A 24,820-nucleotide genomic window follows, 5' to 3' on the forward strand; every position below is an offset into this window, starting at 1 on the left:
AATTTAGACGGGGTGTCAGATTTTGTCCATGGAACTATTTATTTTGTCATAATACTTGAAAACTGCAAATTTTTTATTTTTGCTAACATTTTAAAGTTTTCCAGTTTCTTTTTTAGGTTATTGGTAAAATGAGTTAGCTATAAAATTTCTAACTGATCAAAAACAGGTTGAAGACTTTCACTGGTTTCAATTCATAGGCTTTAGAAATATTTCTTACTATAAAACATTTATAGTTGATGACATGAGTGTGAAAAGCATGTCGTTCCTTTAAGATAAGAGGGTTTTTTTGGAATTTTATTCCATGTGACAGATTTAGGATGGATCTCAAAGCATCTGGCTTTGTTCTGTTGTTTCAGGTATCTGGATTTAATAGCAATGCTTTTTATTGAACTTTAATCATTTTTAAATGTTTTTATTTTAGGATGACTGCTCAGGCTGTAGAAGAAGATAAGAGGTAATAGAACTGTTTTTTTTCTACAGAATATTAAGAAAAAAAGAAACTATCTTTTCTCCTGTTAGCCCTAAATTACATTTTATTTCTTTTAACTTAAAAAAAAAAAAAAAGACTCTCTCCCTCTGGTAGCCTATTATTTTATTTGACTAATATTCCAGTGTCTTGATTAGAATCCTTTTCTGTTTGCAATGAATACATAATTCCTTATTTTTTACTCGATGACTGAATTCTAAGAATTCATCATTGAGGTTTCAGAAGTCTTTTTCTATCTTTATTCTACTCACTCTCCTTTTTCAGAAGTTTTATTTCACTTAATCCTTTCTCCTCCAGCTCGACAATGTTGTATGTTATTTTCATGTACATGAAACATTTGGGAGTAAAAGTAAAAGAACCTCGAAATTTGGAACACAAGCGGGGTCGGATTGGATTCCTTCCAAAAATCAAAGTAAGACTGCAATAATAACAGTGTATTTAAGTCTCTGTGCTTCTTCACATTTGATTACAGTGCTTTTCTTCTTAATATTTACTTTTTCATCAAATTAGTGCTATGGTCCCTGTTCTCAAGAAACTCAAAATCTAGGGAGAAATCCAGAGATATGAACTAATTATTAGACAATATAAAAAGTGAAAATAATGATGTACGCAAGAGTACCATCCCCATCTGTATATGGCCTTATCCTTTTCTTTTATGATACCTATCACAGTTTGTAATTATTTGTGTTTTTGTTTAATTTTTGTTGGATTGTGAAGCTCTGTGAGGGCAAGGATCTCCATCATTATATCCCCAACTTTTAGCATAGTGCCTTTGCACATCATGAGCTTAGTAAATATTTGTTCAATGGATAGATAAATGAATTGTTTAGAACAAGCTCACAGTAAATGTTATAAAACCACCTTTTTATTTCCCCAAATTACTAGCTCTAAAGGGTTTGAAAAGATATCTTAAGTTTGTGTGTGCACAGTCCTGTGTACACAGACAACTTCTAATGAGTACTGTGGATGTGTGCGTATGTCTCATTTCCATTTAACCAGTTTATTTCAAATGACCATTGGAATTATATTTCTGTGTTTGAAAGCAACAAAAGAAATATCCCGTTAAATATCTCTTATCTCTTCAATTATACCTCAACTCCAGCAAAGTATGAAGAAAGATAGGGAAGGCGAAGAAAAAGGGAAGCGAAGAGGATTCCCCAGTATCTTGGGACCCCCAAGGAGGCCAAGTCGTCATGACAATAGTGCAAGTATGTTAAAGTTTGAAATGCTTCATTCCTACCATTCCATGTGGCCTTTCATCAGAAGCTCATTTAGCTAGAATGAATTGCTAGAGAAGGGTGTTCTTGACATGATTCCATTTAACTTGCAATGTGCCTTGCTTCTATTCAGTGTTATTTCTGTACTAAATTCCTCCATATGGCTACATAATTGTCACAGACATCTTTCATGGCAGTAGAGAGTATCCCATCAGTTATCAATCAAGTTCTGATTGTTAAATTAAAAAAAACGTGTGTGTGGATCTTTCCACCATACATTGTTTAATCTCTTTATGCACGTATTATTCACTATTTCCATAATTCTACAATTTCTTCACCTCCCTATTGTGCTTTATTTTCTGATCTCTTCTACCCTCAGGCTTAATGGAGAGAGATCAGCCCACTGGAGAAATAGGGACAGTGATACTATGGGGAGAAACTAGGTCATGTTGTAGTCCATAACTCAGTACCATATTTTAATATATTGGTATGGTTGGAATGGGGATGATGTTGTGATACAGTGATACTGAATGTCCTACACAATGAGGAATCCTCACTCAAGTGCCATTAGGACCCTTGCTGAAAAACACTGAGAAGATGAAGGAAATTTTTAGAGAAGAGATTGAGGAAATGGAGCATTTCACAGATGCTGACCACAAGGGATACTCAAAAAGAATTTTTGAATTTAAGGAAAGATGACTTTTAGGATTAGTGATGTGTGAGGATGTACAGTTCTGTGGGAGATGATGACCCAAGAGATTTTAGTTTCTTATAGTGACTTATGTGAACAGAGATAATGAGCAGGATAGGAATTAGTCTGGGTTGTCTGTAAGGCATATTGTAATGATGAAGTGTTAGAAGTGAGGAGATTCTAAGAGCTCATAGAGATAAAAGGCTTCGTCTTCATTCTTATAAATAAATACAGCTTCATATCTTTGTCTCTTAGCATTCCCTCTTTCACTACCTACCATTGCTCTTCTCATCTTTTCCCGTGACTCACCTTCCTCTACCTCCTTTCTCTACCCTCATCTTTCACCATCTCCCTCTTTTTTCTTATCATCCCTCCATCTTATTCCCTCCTCTGCGTTCCTCTCCATGCTCTCTCCTTTCTGTCTCATTTTTTTCTTTTCATTTTTCATCCTTTCTTTCACTTTCTTCCTCATTAATCTTGTATTTTTCATCAGTCTTATATGTTTCAGACATTTTTCTAGATCCTTATATCATCTATTTTTTCAGTTGTTTTGCAACGCCAATTGTTGACTATTTCTTTTTTTTCAGTTGGCAGAGCCATGGAACTACAAAAACAGCGCCACCCTAAGCACTTATCCACACCCTCATCTGTGGGTCCTGAACCTCAGGATTCTGCTAAGTTGCGCCAGAGTGGGTTAGCAAGTGAAGGAGCAGACACTGGATACCTGCCAGCCACTTCTGTATCCTCTATGGCTACAGGGGCCACTCTGTCCCAGGAAGGAGGGAAAGAGAATGATATGGGTAAGCAGTAGTTCAACTTAACTAAGTATCATGATTCTAAAACAGTCACACTCACTAAGAGATAGAATGGCAAATTATTTTAATTTTAATAAGACTGAATCCTACTTAAATGTAGTTTTAACATTTAAATATTCTATAACTAGTGACAAATCTGTTCCAAATGATAATTTTAAGTTTTCTTTAATTCAAAAAACACTTACTGAGCTTTTTGTTATGTGTTAGTTTCACAGCAGATATGAGCATACATACAATAATTATACATAGATTCTTGCCCCATTACAGCTTAGTCTCATGGGAAGATAGTCACACACATACACACAAATTCAAATTGTGCTAGTCTAATAGATGAAAGATAAAGGGAGTATTGAGGGGACTAGTCAGTGGTTAGGGACAGATGTGTGGGGAGATCTAAAAAAAAACTTTAAAAATGAGAGATACCAGAGAGGATTTTTTAAATGCTAGGCGGAAACCAGTTGTGAGGAAGAGGTTAATTGAAGATACAGGAAATTGTATAACCAATAGAACAAAGTTTTGAGAAGGAGACAGGTGAGGTGCAGAGTTTATGTGAAAGCCAAGGTTATTACCTGAGAGTGAGACTTCAGTGAAAAGGACAAGGAGATTTAAAGAGTAAATAAAGAGATGAGGTAGTCGTAGATAATTAGGAAAAGAGCTTATTACCATATTTCTTTATACTTGTTGTAATGGGTTTCTTAAGCAAGTGAGCTGAGAGAATAGGTGATTTTATTTGGAGAAGGGAATGGCTATCTATGTTAGATAGAAGTAGGGGGGTGATATTTGGAGAAAAATCTGGAGATTCTCACTAATAAAGAATTCTGAAGATGTTGGATTAAGTACATACATTAATTCATGGCTCCTATGTCCCACTGAAATAAAAGCATGGTAGATAGCAAATAAATAAAAATCATAAAGAGAAAGGAAGTAGAGGAAGAGAAAATGTTATCAACAAATAAGACTGCAACAAATTTTCTGGAGATTGAAAGAAGAGTGGTTTGATAGGTAAAACAACATAGAAGAAACTGGAGACCATAATTTCTTTAAGAAGACCAAGGTGCCAGTCTACCCGTTAGAACCCTGGAGAGACTTTAGGCTCAGAGTTGGCATGTGTCATGGAGTACATGAGTAAGAAGTAAAACTGAAAATGATGTATTAATTGAAGGTCTGTAATCAAAAGTTATGTCAGCAGTTTCTGACTCTTGTATTGTCGAATATAGTAGTCTGTCATTTACGTATCAGGAAAAAACAAGTCTGCTCTTTTTTAGGGAAGTTGAAAGAATTATGTAAGGATAGTTAAGTTCTCCACAGTATTATACCCTGGAGTTCTAACATTCAGGAGCCTAAAAGGGACTCACCGTGCGCCGAGAGCTTCAAACTGAAATGGACCTACATCCATGTAACAGCAAAAAAAAAAAAAAAAAAAAAAAAAAGCCAAATCATCTACCTAGTCTTGTGTTCTTAAATATGAATAGGATTACTCACTCTGGCAAAATATGCTTGTTAGAGTCAAGATCTAAGGTAATATACATAATGTCAAGCATTTTAAATAGTAGCATGGAAAAGAGAACACAAAATGAATAGAAAAACTACCCCTAGCAGAAAAAAATTATTTTGATAATAGACAGGAACTTAAAAACAAACAAACAAACAAAAAAACAACTGTCTTAAGTTAAATTGTATACTTGGGAAAATAAAGAAGTTATTATATCTATAAAACAAGAATAGGATGCTATGAAAAAGAAGTGTTCCAAGACCAAAAAAAAAAAAACTTTTAAAAACTACTACATATGGTACTATAATGTCATATTGGTTATCAATTGTTGTGTAATTAATTACCTCAAAACTTAAAGCTTAACACAGAAAACATTTATTATCTCACATTTTCGGAGTGTGAAAAACTTGAAGCAACTTAGGCTTGGTGCTGACAAAATGTCGACCAGTCATTTAAAAGCTTAACTGAATATAAGAGACCTACTTTCACACAAAGTGGCTGATAACAAAAATATCTTAGTTCCTTGCTGGAAGCCTCAATTCCTTACCACATGGGCAGAAGCCCCAATGCCTTTTTTAACTTAGTGTCTGTTGGTGCACGCTGTCACTTTAGCAAGTCACTAGATCTAGCCACACTCAAGAAGAAAAGAATTAGTCTCCACCCCTTTAGAGAGGAGTATCAAAGAATTTGTAGACATTTTCAAACTGCTATAATTGCTAATATTTAAAGAAAAAAATAAAGTCAAGGAAATATTTCAGAATGTATATCAGAAATATCACATAAAATTGGAGATAAGAATTATGTAGAGAACCACTAGAGAGGTTCAACATCTGTCTCTTTACAAAACATCAGTAGAGGAAAAATTGAGGAGAGACAGATAGAGAAATGACTTAAGAAAGCTTCCCAGAGTTAAAAGAGAATACACATCTTTAGGTAGAAAGAAAGCTCACTGGGAACTAACTACAGTGATAGTAATAAAAATAAAAGATCTATACCTGAAAGGTCTTTAGAAATTTCGATGCACCAGAGATCAAGAAAAAGAATCCTAAAAATGATTAAGAGAAAGAAAATGGGGATTATGCTGCATCACATTTCTCATTATAACACCAAGTACTTGAAAACAAAGGAGCAATGCCTTCAACTTGCTGAAAAAAAATGATGTTAAACTTAGAATTCTGTATTCATCCAAACTATCCATCAAATATGATGAAAGATGTAAGACATTTTCAGGTGTGCTAGAATTCAGAGTTTAACTGAAAAGTACCTTTTATTGAAAATTATTTGAATATATCACTCCAATAAAATGAGAGAAAATTTTAAGAAAGAAAATGTCCTAGAATCCAGGAAACGATGGAAACTACCCAGGAAAGTAGTGAAGGGCAGTTCTAGGATAATTGTGTCACAGGCCAAGGGATCATCTGTTCCAAATTGCAACACAAGAACATAGGGAATAAGCAAAATGCAATTTGAAGCATTATTATGAAGGAGCAAATGGAAAAATTTGAGACTTGATAAAATTATATTTTTTGATAGTAATAATAAAAAAAAAGTTTGTGGACATTATTTTCAAACTGCTATAACTGCCAGTATTTAAAGAAAAAAATAGTCCCTAAAAATGAAGTCAAGGAAATATTTCAGAATGTATATCAGAAATATCACATAGAAATTGGAGAGACAAGAATTATATAGAGAGAACCACTACAGAGGTCTGGCATCTGTCTCTCACAAAACATCAGTAGAGGAAATGGAGAGGCAGTATCATTTAGAAAGTTATGATTTTAAACATGAAGCAAAATAAAAAGTAACAATCATAAAGTAATTGATGGAAAGTATGTCTTTAATATAACAAACATTCTGTTTTAAGTGGTTCAGGAATTACATCATTGGTAGAAAATGAAGTATAGTTCTAACTAGCATACCTCTTAACCTGGCAGAAATAGTATGTATATGTATGTCGTATATCGTATATGACAATGTAAGCATTCTGTTGGTTTTCAGACTTAGAATCAGCCTATTAGGCAAAGCACAGAATATTTAGTTGTGCCTTCATATCAGAATGGAAAGGCAAAAAACTTTTAATGTTGTAAGTAAAACTGTAGTTGAAAGAAATGAAGGTAGAGGGAAAGAAATATAATTACAAGGAAGGATATGTGCATTAAATACCTAATCTGACATAGAAGAGAGTTAAGATTCGAGCTCCTTGATGGAACAAAAATACAGATATAATTATATTGTTTCAACTTAGGTAATAACCAATTAACCCAACTAATAGTAATAATACAGTTATTAAACACTAGGGAAAAAATGAGAAGTGAAGGTGGGAAGCATAAATGAGCAATATCCTCAGAGGAGGGGGGGAAACTTAGGTATTACCTAAAGATAACAAATCAAGAAAAAGAACTATGAGGTTATTATTTATTGCTGGATCACCATAGTAACTAAAATTTGAATGAAAAAGATTGAGGTAAAAAGGATAAGGTGAGAATGTTTCTTCTCATCGTACACCGTTCTGAGTTGTTGGCATCTCTTATGTCGGTTTTTAAAAGTTGTTTAAAAATGATTTCCCTGTTTACTTTTTAGTGCATTTTAAAGTTTTACATATTAGAAATTTGATTCTGGCTAACCCCCAGTTATTTAAATATGAATGGCTGTAGATTGGGTTGAAGCTCTTTTGAGACCAATTTCCTCTTTTGTAATTATCATCTTTATTAAGTATTAACACCACCAATCGAATGTCTGACTTCTCTTTTCAGGATCAAAGCAAGTTGGAGAAACATCAGCATCTGGAGACTCCTTAGATGGCACACCTCGTACTTCCAATACCATCTTCGATTTTCTACCTCCTCCATTAGATCAAGTGCAGGAGGAGGAATGGGAAGTAGAAAGGTAATTCAGTGGTAACTTAGGTTTAGATTTTGAACACTGCTTAAAGTTTTTGATTGTATAGTATTGCTATACTTTGTGGGTTTTCCCACATGTGGTTTTTGGGGAAGGAATCAGAACTTATATTGGTAGTAAATATTAAATAGGTGACTGAAATTTTTTCAATTTATTTGATCTTAAATCTTAAAATATGCAGAAGAATGATCAGCCATTGTAGTTAACCCAGTTTTGAGTATCTCTGTCAAAAATTTCTCAATTACTATACTGTTTTTATGTTTACTCTTTATTCTCCGTTGTTTTAGGATGACTGAGCATGGGACACCAAAGGCCTTTCGAAAGTAAGTAATCCTAAAGTAGCTTTCGATAGAGGCATATTTTAAGAAATACATACCCCCTCCTCAAAGTCCTAATTTAAAAGGAAAAGAAACTTTGGTCAAGATGGCAAAGTAGGTAAATGCTGTGCTTATCTCCTCCCACAACCACATCAAATTAGAACTAAATTATAGAACAAGCATCATTTAGAACCACCTTAAGACTAGTTGAACAGAAGTCTTGTAACAAATATTATATGTCCACTATAATTGGAAAAATTTTTAAGTTTAAAAATATACTGTACAAAAATCTTGGATAGTATAAAAGAAAGTTCTTAATAAATCACTCGAAAGATAGAGATATGTGTATCACATGTAAAATATTTCTAAGAGCAAGTATTGTTTTAGGCTCTGTGCTAAGCAATAACTCAGAAATCTGACTGATTTATCATAATGTAAAACTTAGTTATTTTGCATTGTCCATCTGATGTCCTCAAATATTATTATTTTTTAAAAAAATTAGGTTCGACAGTCTGGCTTTTGGAGAAAGTCAAAGTGAAGATGAACAATTTGAAAATGACTTAGAGACAGATCCACCCAACTGGCAACAGCTTGTTAGTCGAGAAGTGTTATTGAGACTGAAACCTTGTGAGATCAAAAGACAGGAAGTAATTAATGGTGAGTTTAATTAGTTATTTTTGTTTTTTACATATATTGAGTTTTATTAGAGAAAAAAATTCTGAGCCTTGGTGTTTGCTTCAAATTTTCCACTTGCCTTCTTTAAACATTGGGGAAATTAAGCTAAATAGATGATTCTTGAACTTTCCAACCCAAATAATGCAAGTGATTTTATGGTTCTTACTGATAATTTAAAAGGAAATGGTAATAATTTAATTTAAAAGGATATTTAAGATTCATAGCATTATAGGCCTTAAACTTGAAAGGTATTGAAAAAACATTTGCCCCATATCTTTACTTTCAGGCTAAGTTTAATTTTGTGTACAGATTATAAATGAGACTGCTAAGACTCAAGCTGATTGGTTGAATTAGTTAAGATCATACAGCTGATAAGTGATAGGGAGAAAATGAGAATCCAGGTCAGGTCTTCTTTTATCATAATTCATACATATTCTTTATTTTACTCAAACATGGATGTACAGAGATATGACATGGATGCCATGCCCTCTATCATTTCTAGGCTGTGATTGGAATAAATATCCTTCCTGTCCCTGATAACACTGAGACAGTGAAATTACAAGTCTGGCCTCAGAATTAAAGGTTTATAGGCAAATTAAGTACTGTTATTTCTGAAGAGCATTCAGTTTAAGAGCTATATGATGCTTGGGCTTACAGTTGTAGTTGTGATTGGTGGGCATGATTGTAAAAAGATAGATGAGTTTTGGAGTACACTGTTAACTTTTAAGTACAAAACAGTTTTGAGTGATGTTTTTCATTGGCCAGTATTAAACTCTGAGAGCCAATAGGTGGGAGAGTTCTATGGAATCAAGAAAATGACTTCAGAGATACATCTTTTCTAAACTATAAATAATTATAATTTTTTGCTACTTAATTTCAGCTAAAGCCATTGGCCTCATGGAATTATTTAAAGTATTAAAGCAAAATTTTATATTTCCTTTTTTTCTGATTAGAATTGTTTTACACTGAAAGAGCTCATGTTCGAACACTGAAGGTTCTTGATCAAGTGTTCTATCAGCGAGTATCTAGAGAAGGAATTCTGTCACCTTCAGAACTACGGAAAATTTTTTCAAACTTGGAAGATATTCTTCAACTTCACAGTAAGAGAATTTGACTCTGAACTTTGTCCCTAACATTCCCAATAGATAAAAGATTGTGAAGGTACCATAACACTAAAATCTTGTAAATGTATCCATGTTAGCATTCCTGAAATTATATAATTATATATGAGCACATAACATAAAGAAATGATTGGAACTTTGAATTGTACCCTACTTCCTACCCCATACCAGTCTTTTATATACAAAGTGTTAACACAAGACTTAGGTAGGTTCTAATGTCAGTGTCTAAGATGAAAATCATAAGTTATCAAAGTTACTCTTGAAAATTTCCTATCAACTAGGAAATTTTAAAAATATATATGTTTTTAAAAATATATATCCCATATAATAATGTATGTATAAGTATATTTTGAAAATAGCTCTGAAAGTATATTTGGAAATGATGGGATTATTATCAGGAATTAAGTTATTTTATTTTATTTTTTACTTGGAACACTTGAGTAAATATATAAAAATTACACCTTGCTGGCTTTCCCTGGTGTTCTCACCTAGGACTTGGCAGACAGTAGTATCAGATCCTCTCTTTATTAGTCATTATTTCTTCATAACCCTTAATTTTAATCTTTCTTTCATCAAGGATTTTATCAGTGCCAACCAAATTGATGCCTTTTACTCTTCGGGGGTGATTTTAGGTTTCTCCAGCATGCATTGAAAGTTTAGTCTTGATTATATCCATTGCCTGTGAACATACACACTTGAAAGGAACAGTAGGCAGAAACTTTTTAAATTTAAGTTTTTTATAAGCACAGGTATAGACTGAGTCTTGAAGTTAAATGTGCATTCGATATGCATATCCTGTATGTAGTATGCTATTTTCCACATTGTTTTATTCTTTGCCACCTGTTTTTCAGATAGAATTCACAAATATCTACATGTATAAGAATTGTGTCCAGATTTATATTTAAAATTAAAGCAACTATACTACTGGGATAATCCTTCTTTTGAAAATTTAAGTTCTTGATACTACCACTCACTCAGCCTGAAATGAGTATATGCTTTTTTTTTCCATGGTATTTTTCCCTTTTAGTTGGGTTGAATGAGCAAATGAAGGCTGTTCGAAAGAGGAATGAGACCTCTGTTATTGATCAAATTGGGGAAGATTTGTTGACCTGGGTAAGGAAATTTGCTATTTTATTTTAATATTTTTATAGACAGGTGATGATCAGACTCAAGATTAAGTAATTAACCTTTTTAAATGTACAAACCCATTCATTTTGCAAAGCTAATATAAAGGTAAAAGGAGTCCAGAGTGTGTATTCTCTTGGTAATGTCTTCTGATAAGTGCTCAAACTAAGTGTTTTTGTGTGTTTTTAATTTTTTTAAATCAAATTAAAGGTACTAGTTCTTTGTGTTTTAGAGAATATAAAGTAAAATGGATCTTAATAAAAATAATTTAACTCATGTAGAATTTTAGCTATCATCTGTTTTCCAGGTCTCAAAATTATACTATACAACATTAGATAATTGTAGATCCAGAACTGCGATCACAAAACTAGAAAAGTGAAAATCACTTAATCTAATTTACATTATTAAGGAAAGAGCTCAGAGACTATAATAGAAGTTTGTCAGATTCTGCTTTTCTTTCTGTATGACTCTTTGTTAGTATATATACCCCACAATATATACTTACGTGTAAAACACTGTGCTAGGTGTGGGGGATATAGTGGCAATTAAAACAGACATAGCTCCTGCCATAGTGAAGCTTATGATCAGTGGAATGACTGTCATTAGTTATTTCAAATGTGATGAGCGTTATAAAAGGGGAGAGTTCAGATTGTTATGGGAATATGTAGCAGGAAGGCCTAAACTAGAACATACAGAAAGTCTTCCTATGGGAAGGAGGTTTGATTCTAACTTTTAAAGAAAGTAATATAGTTAAGGCTGTGAATAATAGTAAAGAATATGATGAAGTTCTCAAAATCTTAACACAGGTTGAACAGGAACTATTTAGATATGACCACAGAAATTTACTTTAATATGTAGACTGCTTGAGGAAAGGCCATAAGATTTTGATAATTCTACAATGATATCTTTTTTAAAATATTAAGTACTAGAATGTTGACTGAAACAATATTTTATCATACTCCTTTCATTTATGGTGAGATCATGACCTGTAATCTACTAATCCAATAGTAGATACTTCTTAGCCACTTGACTTATAGAACAGGATCAGAGAATCATAACCCAGTCTCTAATCTCACATTAACTCAACTTTCCAAAGCATTTTCTCCCTAGGCCCACTCTACAATGATTGTTATTAAGGACCTTTAACTTCCTTGAAAAATTCAGCCTGCTCTATGGCTACTCAGTGGCAGTGTGACTCATTTTCTTTCTTGATCTCAGTATAGCAGTGGAAGTTATAACCGAGTTCTTTTGAGTCGGCAGCACACTAAACTTGAAAAAGAAAATTTGTAGTATGGCATACTATAGATTGAATTTTCATGTCAAATGTGGATTAAAAAGTTGTAAGTCATATGGACTTAAGATATCAGTCTTGATTCCTAGTAGTTTCATTTGCATAAATAATGTTTAAACCTAGTCTGAGTGGGATTAATCATTTAAAAAGTACAGAGGTGCAACTGGTCCTCTAATCATAGTCCATTGGACTACATAAATCTATTACATGGTAAAACAAAGTGAGGAAACCTGTTAATAAAGTGAGATAAAAAATTTTATTTTAGTACATGTAAAAAGCAGTGTATTCTTAACCATTGCGATATACCTATAAAAAAATTGAAATGTAGTAACCAGTTTGGTTATTAACTGTTAGGTTCAAAGAGTTAATTTGGCCAGAAATAGTAAGAGCAAAAATCATAAATAGGTCTTTATATTTACTCTGTTTTTTTGAAATAGTTTTGGAGAATATTTTTCAGATATTGGTCTCTTAAGATTACCTTATGGAAACTTAAGCTACTTGCAAAACTACTTTAAAACTGCTTGAAGTCGGGGGTACTATTTTCTTTTGTAAACCCAGCTGCTGTGAGTATTTGTGTGGCACTTTCTATTGACTAACATTCTGAAATACTGCCAGAGTTATCTTTTAAGGTTGAGTGTGTCATATTTATAATAGAAAGAATACAACATTGTAGCAACCTATTAAAATGTCACTTTGTATGAGTCCTAGTTGAAAAAATACTCCGAATTTATCTACAAATGCACTGCAGAAGGACTTTTTTCAGAATATCTTCATGTACAAGCTTTTGAAAATATGGCTTTAAAGGGGAGATTACATAAGCTTATTTGTAAGCCTTTTTAAAGCAATTATTACAAATATGAAGATGGTCAAAGAATAATTAATTCGAGCTACACTTGTAAGAGTACCTATTATGAGCGAAGCACTTGTTAGGTGTTTTATCAGACACTTTAAAATCTTGATGTACAAACTTAAATTTACAAATTAAAAATATCAGTAAAGAGTATAATTTTTAGCAGAAAAGGTTCATAGGTTCATGGATCTTGCCCAAAGAGAGATTCAAGGCATGGATCTCTAGCCTCTGCATAGGTGAAGCAGCAGTGACGTAATTTTATTGCAACTCGAAAAAGTTTTCACCTGGCCTGAGTTTCATAGTACGGAAGCAAGCTAGAATCCCTAGGAATTTTTTTCCTGGAGCAATAAGAGAGTAATTTTTGCGAAGATGTCAGATTCTAAAAAAGTGAAATTTTAATCTCAGTCTTTAAGTGTTTTTTGTCTCATATTCACCAAGTGTCAATCTTTCTAACTTAGAAGTGTTATAGAATGAAAGGTGATAAGTGTGGGAGGCTGTGCGCAAAAGGAATCATTGGAATATAATCAGAAAAGGTCTGGATATGTCCATGTTAGACGTGTTTAATGGAGAAACATTGATATTCTACATATATATGTAGTTCTCTGTTTCTTGTCATTTGAGAATACTTATTGGAATATTGAAAGGATTGTGGTTGTCTCTCATTTTGCCTGGCTTTATATCAGCTATTTATCTCATTCTCTGTTGTGTTGTTTGCATTCTTGGCACAGTTCAGTGGACCAGGGGAAGAGAAGTTGAAACATGCTGCTGCTACCTTTTGTAGTAACCAACCTTTTGCCCTAGAAATGATCAAATCTCGTCAGAAAAAGGATTCTCGATTCCAAACTTTTGTGCAAGTGAGTTTGAGTGATACCTGTAAGAAAAAAAAATAGCACCATTTTTTTTCAATTATAGAATAAACTAGAGGAATTCTGACTAAGTCTTTTACAGGGACTGTAATTATGTTACTGTTTTTTAAAACCATAAATATTCTCTTAAATTACTGGAGGGTATAAAGATGGTATTGGAATGATGAAAAACTATATATATATATATATATATATAACCATTAAATACTTGACATAGAAGTCTCCATTGCCATCGAGATATTGACCGGAAATGGCCCATGTACACTATTAAAATAACATCGTCGAACATGAGAACAGACTTGCATCAAGCCCCGGGAAGAATATAATGCAGTCATTCTTATTGAGGTATATATTGGTATGGATCAGAGGTCAGTAAACTACAACCACAGGCCATAGTAAGCCTCTTAACCTACCTGTTTTTGTAAATAAAGTTTTATTGGAAAGCAGTGTATTAGTTCTTCATTGCTGTATAATAAATTAGCTCAATCATAGCAACTTAAAACCATGTAAGTTTATTAGTATAGTTTAACTGGGCCTTCTCTTCACGATTTCACCAGGCTGGAATTAAGGTGTCATGGAGCTGCAGTTCTCATCAGAGACTTGGGGTTATCATCTGAGCTCACTGGTTGTTAGCAGAATTCATTTTCTTGTAAATGTATAACCGAAATTCTTATCTTCTTGCTGCTGTTGACCGTGAACTGCTCTCTTGGTTTCTAGAGAACGCCCATATCTCTTTGCCATGTGGCCCATATAGGCAGTACAAGAAGGATGTTTGCTTTCTTCCAGGCCAGTAGGAATGCATCTCCCTGACAGAGATTGCTCTGATTAAGTTAGACTCACCTAGGACAGTCTTCTTCCTGATTAACTCAAAAGCCACCTGATAGTAACCTAATCATTGAAGTGATATTTCATGATGTTCCAGGTTCTGGCCACACTCAAGGGGAGAGAATTATACAGGGTGTGTAAAACAGAGAGTGGGAATTTTAGGGGCTATCTTAGAACTCTTCACCACACATAGCTGTGTTCATTCATATATTACTTGTGACTGCTTTTGTACAAAACAGCAGTTGAGTAGCTGTGACAGACTATATGGCGTGCAAAACTTAAAATATTTACTGTTACTTTACTGATAAGTTTGCAGGCCCCTGTTATAGACGAGCCGGTATATCCAGACTGGTGGCTTATTATAGCTACTTGGAATGGCAGCCAGTAAATTAGCTAACTTGCTTTTGGTAGAAATGCCAATTACAGAAAAATGTAACTATATTTTATGAATATAAGAAGATAAAACTTTTATCTACTAGACTAATCAGGGGTATCACTTTTATAAGAAGATAAAACTCTGCTGTTTTGTACAAAAGCAGCCACAGGTAATATATGAATGAACACAGCTATGTGTGGTGAAGAGTTCTAAGATAGCCCCTAAAATTCCCACTCTCTGTTTTACACACCCTGTATAATTCTCTCCCCTTGAGTGTGGCCAGAACCTGGAACATCATGAAATATCACTCCTATGATTAGGTTACTATCAGGTGGCTTTTGAGTTAATCAGGAAGAAGACTGCCCTAGGTGAGTCTAACTTAATCAGAGTAATCTCTGTCAGGGAGATGCATTCCTACTGGCCTGGAAGAAAGCAAACATCCTTCTTGTACTGCCTATATGGGCCACATGGCAAGAAATTCTTAGAGTTGATTATGGATGCTTTCAGTCCTTGCCTAAACAGATAACGAAAAAAGCTATTGGTTTAGTGCTAAAGGCTCCTGTCTCCCATTGCATGATTAAAAGAGAAAGCAGAGTATAGAGTGGCAATGATAAGTCTTGGCATGTTTTAAGTCTTGTTTTAATAACCAGAACTGTGATGCTATAGACATTTATATGGTGAATATATGGTACGTATCAGATATAGTCCTAACAATAATTATAAATTCTCTCCTCTTTAAATTTAGGATGCTGAGAGTAATCCACTGTGTCGTCGTCTGCAGCTGAAGGATATCATTCCTACCCAAATGCAGAGGCTTACCAAGTACCCTCTTCTGTTGGATAATATTGCCAAATACACAGGTACAGCATTTTCACTGAAATTAAAAAAGCTTCAGAACAATAAAACAGAAACTGTGTTTTGCTAAGTAATCTCTTACAGCATGCTGGTGCCTGGAGGTTTCCAAATAGTATAGCAGACTTTTTAATAAAATTCAATCCAGTCTTTTTCAGGATGCTTGATTTAATATATTCCATTAGTAGGTCTGTCACAGGGTTTGGCAGTCTATGAATTATTAACCAAATCTAGCTCATCACCTGTTTTTGTAAAGTTTATTAGAATATAGTCATGCTCATTTCTTGAAATATTGTCTCTGACTATTTTTGTACTACAACAGTGGTGTCGAATAGTTGTGACAAAGACCTTTGGCTTATAAAGTGTAAAACGTTTGTTGGCTGGACCTTGACAGAATAAGTTTACCAATGTTTCCTCTATAGCATATATCATATTTCCTTTGAAGAAGGCTTAATCTAAGTTGGAGAGATGTTTTGTATCAATACCTGCACTTTCATTAAGCCCTACTGATGCATTATAATTACAGATGCCTTGTTTTATAACATGTAGTGAATCTAAATTTCTCAATTGAGCTTTAGGCTGTTATACACAGCTCTCATTAATAATTCTGCCCACTCAAATCTTTTTCTTATGCCTGAGAATGTGAAAACACTCATACACATTAATTTTTGTACTTTAATATATCGGTTCATTATAATTGGACTATATTTGGATTTATGTACCCCTGTGTTCACTGCAGTGCTTTTTACAATAGCCAAGATATGGTAGCAATCTGGGTGCCCATCAGTATACAATTAGATAAAGAAGTTATTGTACATATGTGTAATGGAATATTATTCAGGCATAAAAAAAATTAAATCTAACCATTTGCAACAACATAGATAGACCTAGAGTGTATTATGCTGAGTGAAATAAGTCAGAGAGAGAAAGACAAATATCAAGTGATTACATTTATATGTGGAAACTAAGGACCAAAAGAAACAAACAAACTAAATGAAAACAGACTCATAGATACAGAGAGCAAATTGGTGATTGCCAATGGGGAGGGGGAGCTGGGGGGCTGGGTGGAAAAGATGAAAGGATTAGGAAATACAAATTAGTAGTTACAAAACAGTCACAGGATGTAGAGTACAGCACAAGGAATATAGTCAATAATATTGTAATAACTACATATAGTGCGAGGTGGGTACTAGACTAATCGGGGGTATCACTTCATAAATTATATAAATGTCTAACCACTAATGCGTACCTGAAACTAATATAAAATTTTAAAAAATAAATATTTAAAGTCTTAATGTAGTGTTACAGCTGATCAAATAAAATGGCATCTCATTTACATATATACTTATATTCCTTTCTGACTTCCTCTATTTTACATTTTGGATTTCTCTCATTTAGAGTGGCCAATGGAAAGGGAGAAGGTAAAAAAAGCTGCAGATCACTGTCGTCAGATTTTAAATTATGTAAATCAGGCTGTCAAGGAGGCAGAAAACAAGCAGGTAAGAAGGGAAAGGCAAAAAGATACAGGATGACAGTGAGAATATTAACTTAGTGTTATCTAGAATCTGTGAAATAATCATTGAAACTGTTGTTACATAATTGAAGTGTGGGATATTTAACTATTCATATAGTAGGTGTGTCCATATCAATTTGTAATAGAACATCAGAGTTATATTTGACTTTTTTGAGCATCTCTAAGCTGCTTGTTTGCTCATTCATTCATCCGTTCATTCAACAAATATTTGTAGAGCATCTATTGTGTGTTGAGTGTAGTGGTTAAAAATATAAGTACAACAGTTGCCCACATTGAGCTTGTTTTCCAGCAGGATAGAAGAGCATTGAACAGATTATAGTGCAAGTATTTTTCTTCTGTAAGTTGTGGTAGCTACTTTGAAGGAGAATTTCAGGGTGCTAGAAGTGTAACTGGTGGGGGAATCTAGTTTGAGGATGTTAGGTAGTTGCCATCAGAGAAAGCTTCCTCGAAGAATTGACATCTAAGCCAAGCCCTGAAGGAAATGAAACAAAATAATGTGGAAGGAGGCAACCTTACAGGTAGAGGGAACAACATGTAGAAAAGTCTTGGGGTCAGGGTCAAAAAGAAGCATCATCTGTTCGAGGAACTGAAAGATTAGTGTGGATCATGCCTAAATGCAAAGGCATAGTGGTACGAAATGAGATACAGTAGTCTAGGGCCAAATCATAGAGGGCTCTGTAGACCATGTTAAAGATTTGAGTTTTTATTCTAAGAGCAATAGGAATTCATTATAGACGTTTAAGAAGGAGAACGGCATGTTCAGATTTTTCAGTTTATAAGTATTATTTATCTACTCTATGGAGAATGGTTTGAAGAGATAAGAGCTCCATTAGTAGTCTTTTGCAGTGGTCCAGAATTGATGCTCATTGGCTTAGAGAAGTGCAACAATTGAAAAAGTATTTAGAATTAGGTAAATTGACAGGGCTTGGTGACCGATTTAGAGAAGGGTTTGAAGAGAGAAGTAATGTCAGGAATAAATCCCAGGTCTCTCGCTTGCACATTTAGATGAACAGTGTGAGTGGAGAAGCCTCACATTTGTGGAGAAAGTGAAGAGTTCAGTTTGGGATGTCAGGTAAAAGTATACAGTAAGCAATTGACCACATGGACCTACTTCTAAAAACTGCTAAAGATAAGAATATACGACTGTGAGCATATAGAGGCTAATTGAATCCTCAGACTTATATGTAATTTCTTATGAACTGAAAATGAAATAAGTCTATTGGTGAGGCTGTAGGAAAATCTTTGAAGTGTAATGTTCGGAGTATAAAACAATAAAACCACAGAGGACATTTTGACAGTATTTATATAAATTAAAAATGCATGTATTCATACATCTGCCCTTTGACCCAGCAGTTCTGTTCCTAGTGATTTACCCAAGAGAAAGAAAGTATGTGCCCAGAGACTTGTACAAGAATATTTATAAATGAACCAAATGTGGTATAATTATAAACTAGAATAATACCAGCAATAAAAAGGAATGAACCACTGATATAAACAACATAGAAGAATCTCACAAACATGCTAAACAAAAGAAACCAAATACAAAAGTGTATTTACATATAATTCTATTTATATAAACTTCTAGAACAGGCTAAACTAATCTATAGTGAGAAAAAAAATTGAAATTAGAAAAGTGGTTGTCACTGGGGATGTGGGGACAGATATATTAATTAGGAAAAAGTATGAGTGTAATGGTGATATTTTATATCTTGATAGGAGTTTGCACAGGCATATGCAAATTTTGTACAAATTCATGGAAAGCTGTATTTAAAATATGTGCATTTTACGATATGCAAATTTTACTTTAAAGAACTATAAACAAATATTGAACTCTTATTAATTTTACACGTGCTAAAATGTTTTGTGGTAAAGTGTGCTTATGTCTAACTTATTTTGAAATGCATCCACATTATAAAATAGATTGATAAATAGATGACTAGACGGATAGATATATGATAAAACAGAAAACCAATACAGTGGATGTTAATCGTAGAATGTCAGTGATGGGCATATAGGTATTCATTATACTTTTCTATGTATTTGGAAATTTTTATAATCCTGGGGGAAAATACACATACCTTTTGATCTAGAAACATCCTACAGATATATCTATACATGTGTACAAAAGTATATGTTTAAGGCCATTTTATTGCAGTATTGTTTGTTACAGAAGATTTGAAGTAACCTACATATACATCATTAATATATAGTTAACTATAGTTCATTCACAGAGTTCAATATCATGTAGCCATTAAAAAAAAAATGAGCTCTCTCTATATGTGCTACTGTGGGGTGATCTCCAATATGTATTGATGAGTGATACACATATACAGAAAAATGTGTATATAACTATATTGTTACCGTTTGAATGAGTAATACATATATGAATATGTTATGCTACCGTATTTTTTTTGTAGAAGGCTGTATACACACAATATGTACCAAGACAAGCATACACATATATTCTGTTCACTTAGAATTTTTCTCATAGGCTACTCAAGAAATGAGTATTTCTTTAGAAAAAATTGGAGGTGGGAAGACAAAAGAACAGAGTTGGAGGGAGACTTTTTGTTGTGTGCCTTGAATTACCTTCTAAATTTTGTACAATTAACATGATTTAAATATTCAGAAAATAAATGCAAGCTAATTAGAGGCCAGTGAGTTTGAAAAGATTGAGAATGAGCAGCCAAAGAGGTAAGATGAAAACAAGGATTGTTTTCAAAGCCAAAGGAATGGAGTGTTTGAAGAGAGTTGTCAGTTTTATGTAATATTGCAGAGACCTCAATAAAATATAGTTAAAAAAATGTCCATTTGATTTAGGAACAGGGAGGTCATTGATATCTAAAGCAGTAACCTTGGCTCCATCCTGTCTAATTTTCAGCGCTTAGAAGATTATCAGCGTCGCCTTGATACCTCCAATCTGAAGTTGTCAGAGTATCCAAATGTTGAAGAGCTCAGGGTGAGAGATGGTCTAATAATAATTTAAAAAATAAAATTTGCTAAAGACCTGGCAGGTAATTAACATTTCAGTGGGAACATACATCACCTGAAGGAGTTCTTGTCTCATAGATTGCCTGTATTTATGATTCTACACTTTCTTTTTAATGTCTCTTCTGTGTGAAGATTATTTTAGTCTTTGATTAGAGGAGCTTTTTGTTTGAGACTATTGCTACAAAAATTGCAGGTGACTAAGGAACATTACTTATTATGGAGTTTAATTTTATTGTGTTACAGTTTCAATAAGAGTAAGGCTGTTTCCTATGGGAACTTTCTAGATGATTGAGTAAAAACAAGATAACTTAATTATTTTTCTGTGAAGCTCTTCTAAAGCATAAAAGTTGAAACCATCACAGGAATGATCATAAAATATTTATTAATTGTCACTTCTAGTATTTGAGGCTTTTCTATTAAGTTACTACTTAGGATTTTAAATCTTTCTTGTACTGTGTTTACTAGATGATTGTTTTGACAGATTTATTTGGTGGCTGTGAAAATAGATTTTTATGTCATATATAACAGCTTATCAAAAATGTGCTTAGCCCTATCCAGAGAATGAAGTTTTCCTAGAGCTACTTATACTAAAAGATGATTCTCTTAATAAGTCTTCAATATTTAGAGCAAGCCTGAGTACAATCCGGACTTTTCATAAGTGTTGTTCTTTGGAAATTTCTTTGAACTAGAGCCTGGAACTTAGAGGCCTCTTACAAATAAGCTATTCGTTATCCTCATCTAGTTATTTATAGAAAAAATTGAAGGGGTATATTGAGAATCTAGTGGTTGAATGTTTACAGCTTTATTTTTATAAGCTATTATCATCTATTTAAAGCGAGATTAAGAAGACACTACTCCTGAATGTTTTTCAAGATACCTTTCCTTTTTAGATCTATACTGCCGACTTTAACTTGGTCTTTATTCCAATTTCAGTAGTTGATAGATATCAATAATAATAGTGAATGTATAAGAATTTCTTGAAACGAGACTATGGAATATTATTTCACTAAGTACTTGGAAATAATTTATGTATAATTCTTTTTATTTTGGCAGAATTTGGATTTAACAAAAAGGAAGATGATTCATGAAGGGCCATTGGTTTGGAAGGTGAATAGAGATAAAACTATTGGTAGGTCTAATGTCTGTCATTGTTGAGGAAAGTGAAGAAAAGAAAAGAATAGGAAAATTTTTTAGAAAAAGAGATAATCACCCATAATTTTCAGTTACACCTGATAGCAGCGCTACTTTGTGTTATTTATGCATTTACAGTAGCTATGCTTAAATGATTTTGTTATATGTGAAGTGTGTTAAATATTTTTTTAGGGATAAAGCAGAAAACTTTGTCATGATTCAGGTTTGTCTCCATCATTCTTGTACTTGAAGGATATAAATGCAAAACATGCAAAGTCTAGGTTTTTCTTTAACTACTATATCTAAAACTATCTGTGATGAGGAACCATTATTTTTTATATCTTGTCAGATACTTTGGTATAATACAAAAGAACGAATTATTTAAAAAGGCAAAAAGTCAATTTTTTGCATTTTTTTGCTTAAAAAAATCTTTTTCAATTACAGTTTTTATTTAATATTAGTTTAAGTTGTACAGAATAATGGTAGGCATCTATATAATTTAAGTGACCGCCCCCATTAGTCTAGTACTCACTTAGAACTGTACGTAGTTATTACAATATTACTGACTATATTCTCTATGTTGTACTTTATATCCCCATGACTATTTTGTAACTACCAATTTGTACTTCTTAATCCCTTCACTTTTTTCGCTCAGGCCCTAACCCCACTCCTACCTGACCACCAGCAGTTTATTCTCTGCATCAATGAGTCTTTTGTTTTGCTTCTTCATTTATTTTGTTCTTTTGATTCCACATATAACTGAAACGTTATGGTATTTGTCTTTCTGTCTGAATCACTTCATTTAGCTTAATACCCTCTAGGTTGATCCATGTTGTTGCAGATTGTTGTATTTCATTCTTTTCAATGGCCAAGTAATATTCCACTGTATATATATGTACCACATCTCTTTTATCTAATCATCTGTCGATGGCCATTTGGATTGCTTTCATATCTTTGCCATTGTAAATAACAGTGAAAAGAATATGGGGTGCATGTGTTTTTCGAATTACTGTTTTGAATTTCTTCAGATAAATACCCAGAAGTGAAATTACTGTGTCATAAGGTAATTATATTTTTAATTTTTTGAGAAACTTCCAAACCATTCTGCATTGAGGCTGCACCAATTTGTACATTTACCAGCAGTGCCCAAGGGTTCCGATTCTTTTCCTCAGCATCGAAACTACTTCTTTATTTCTTGATAGCCATTCTGACAGGTGTGCTGTGATAACTCATTGTGGTTTTAATTTGCATTATCATAGTATCATTGGCAAATATCTTCTCCCATTTATAAGGTCATCTTTTCATTTGGTTGATGGTTTCCTTTGCTGAGCAAAAACTTTGTAGTTTTGTGTGGTCCCATTGTTTATTTTTTCTTTTGCTTCCCTTGCCTGAGGAGATGTGTCAGAAAAAATATTACTGAGAGCAATGTCAGAGAGTTTACTACCTAGGTTTTCTTACAGGAGTTTTATAGTTTCTGGTCTTACGTTTAAATATTTAATCTATTCTGAGTTTATTTTTGTATATGGTGTAAGAAAGTGGTCTAGTTCCATTTTTTTTTTGCATGTATCTCTCCAGTTTTCCCAACACCATTTATTGAAGAGACTGTCTTTACCCCATTGTTTATTTTTGTCTCTTTCATCGTAGATTAATTGACATTATACGCATGGGTTTATTTCTGGGCTCTCTATTCTACTCCATTGATGTATGTGTCTTTTTTATGCCAGTACCTTGATGTTTTGATTACTATTTAGGTGCTCCTATGTTGGGTGCATAAATGTTTACAGGGGCTATGTTCTCTTGTTGGATTGATCCCTTTATCATTATGTAATGACCTTCTTCGTCTCTTATTTAAATTTCATTTTGTCAGATGTAAGTATTGCTACCCCAGCTTTAGTTTTTTTTTTTTTTCCATTTCTATTCACATGAAATATCTTTTTTAGTTCATGTGTGTCTCTCAATCTGACAGTATATATAAGGGTCTCATTTTCGTATCCATTCAGCAGCCCTGTCTTTTGATTGGAACATTTAATCCATTTACATTTAAAATGATTATTGATAGGTACATAGTTATTGCCATTTTATTATTCATATTTATATTCTTTTTTTGCCCTTCCTCTCCTTAAATAAGTCCTTTTAACATTTCTTATAATACTGGTTTGGTGCTGATGAACTCCTTTAGCTTTTTTTTTGTCTAGGAAGCTGTTGATCATTCCTTCAATTTTAAGTGATAGCCTTGCTGGGATAGACTTGGTTGTAAGTCCTTGCTTTTCATTACTATGAATATTTGTGCCAGTCCCTTCTGGCTTGCAAGGTTTCTGTTGAGAAATCTGTTCAGTCCACTGGCTTCCTTTCTTTTGCTGCTTTTAGGATTTTAATTTTGAGGTCTTGGTGTGAGCCTCTTTGGGTTCATCTTGTTTGGGGCTCTCTGTGCTTCCTGGACTTGTACGTGTATTTCCTTTGCCAGGTTAGGGAAGTTTTCATTCATTATTTCTTCAAATAGGTTCTCAATCCCTCTCCCTCTCTCTTCTCCTTCTGGAACCTCTGTGATATGAATGTCCTTACACTTGGTTTTGTCACAGAGGTCCCTTAAACTGTCTTTCAGTTGTTCGTTTGTTTGCTTTTGCTGTTCTGATTGGGTGTTTTCTGTTACCTTGTCTGCCAAATGGTGATTCAGTTCTCTGCTTTGTCTAATCTGCTGTTGATTCCTTCTCATGTGTTCTTCATTTTAGTTATTACATTCCTCATTTCCAATTGGTTCTTTTTTGTGATTTCTCCATCCTTTTTTTTTTTTTTTAATGCTTACTATATCTTTGTTGAAATTCTCACTAAGTTTCTTGAGCATCCTTATTACTAGTGTTTTGAATTCTGTATCTGGTAGGTTTCTTGCCTCCATTTCATTCAGTTCCTTTTCTGGAATTTGATCCTGTTCTTTCATCAGGGACATGTTTCTTTATCTCATTTTGGATGCCTCTCTCTGTTTGTTTCTATGTAGATCTCCTATGTCTCCCAGTCTTGGCAGTAGGCGTTCTGTGGGGTCCAGTGGCACAGCCTCCCTCATCACCTGAGCCCGGTGCTCCAGGAGTGTCCCTTGTATAGGTTGTATGTGCCCTCCTGTTGAGTTGAGCTATTGGAACATCAGTGGATGGGACTGACTCTCAGGCTGACTGGCTTTGAGGATTGACAAGGACCATAGGGTACTAGCTGCTGTGAGAGGACTCGCCCCACTAAGCGAGATTTGCCCTAGTGCCTGCTGAGGCCACCCTTTG

At 33.7% G+C, this 24,820-nt stretch overlaps 1 protein-coding gene across 2 annotated transcripts in view; it reads left to right on the forward strand.

The window, feature by feature from the left end:
* ARHGEF12 (Rho guanine nucleotide exchange factor 12) overlaps positions 1-24,820 on the forward strand; it is a 130,451-nt gene that overhangs the window by 92,549 nt on the left and 13,082 nt on the right. For both annotated transcript variants that reach the window (XM_036221728.1, XM_036221729.1), the window contains 14 exons: positions 422-454; positions 785-899; positions 1,590-1,695; positions 2,983-3,195; positions 7,456-7,588; positions 7,888-7,923; positions 8,420-8,574; positions 9,546-9,692; positions 10,741-10,826; positions 13,708-13,833; positions 15,792-15,906; positions 17,297-17,397; positions 20,314-20,391; positions 21,477-21,552. In XM_036221728.1, the coding sequence (XP_036077621.1) occupies positions 422-454; positions 785-899; positions 1,590-1,695; positions 2,983-3,195; positions 7,456-7,588; positions 7,888-7,923; positions 8,420-8,574; positions 9,546-9,692; positions 10,741-10,826; positions 13,708-13,833; positions 15,792-15,906; positions 17,297-17,397; positions 20,314-20,391; positions 21,477-21,552 (1,520 nt within the window). The remainder of the gene's footprint in view (positions 1-421; positions 455-784; positions 900-1,589; positions 1,696-2,982; positions 3,196-7,455; positions 7,589-7,887; positions 7,924-8,419; positions 8,575-9,545; positions 9,693-10,740; positions 10,827-13,707; positions 13,834-15,791; positions 15,907-17,296; positions 17,398-20,313; positions 20,392-21,476; positions 21,553-24,820) is intronic.

The sequence above is a fragment of the Rousettus aegyptiacus genome, unplaced genomic scaffold, assembly GCF_014176215.1.
Source record: "Rousettus aegyptiacus isolate mRouAeg1 unplaced genomic scaffold, mRouAeg1.p scaffold_m13_p_5, whole genome shotgun sequence".
NCBI classification, from domain to species: domain Eukaryota; kingdom Metazoa; phylum Chordata; class Mammalia; order Chiroptera; family Pteropodidae; genus Rousettus; species Rousettus aegyptiacus.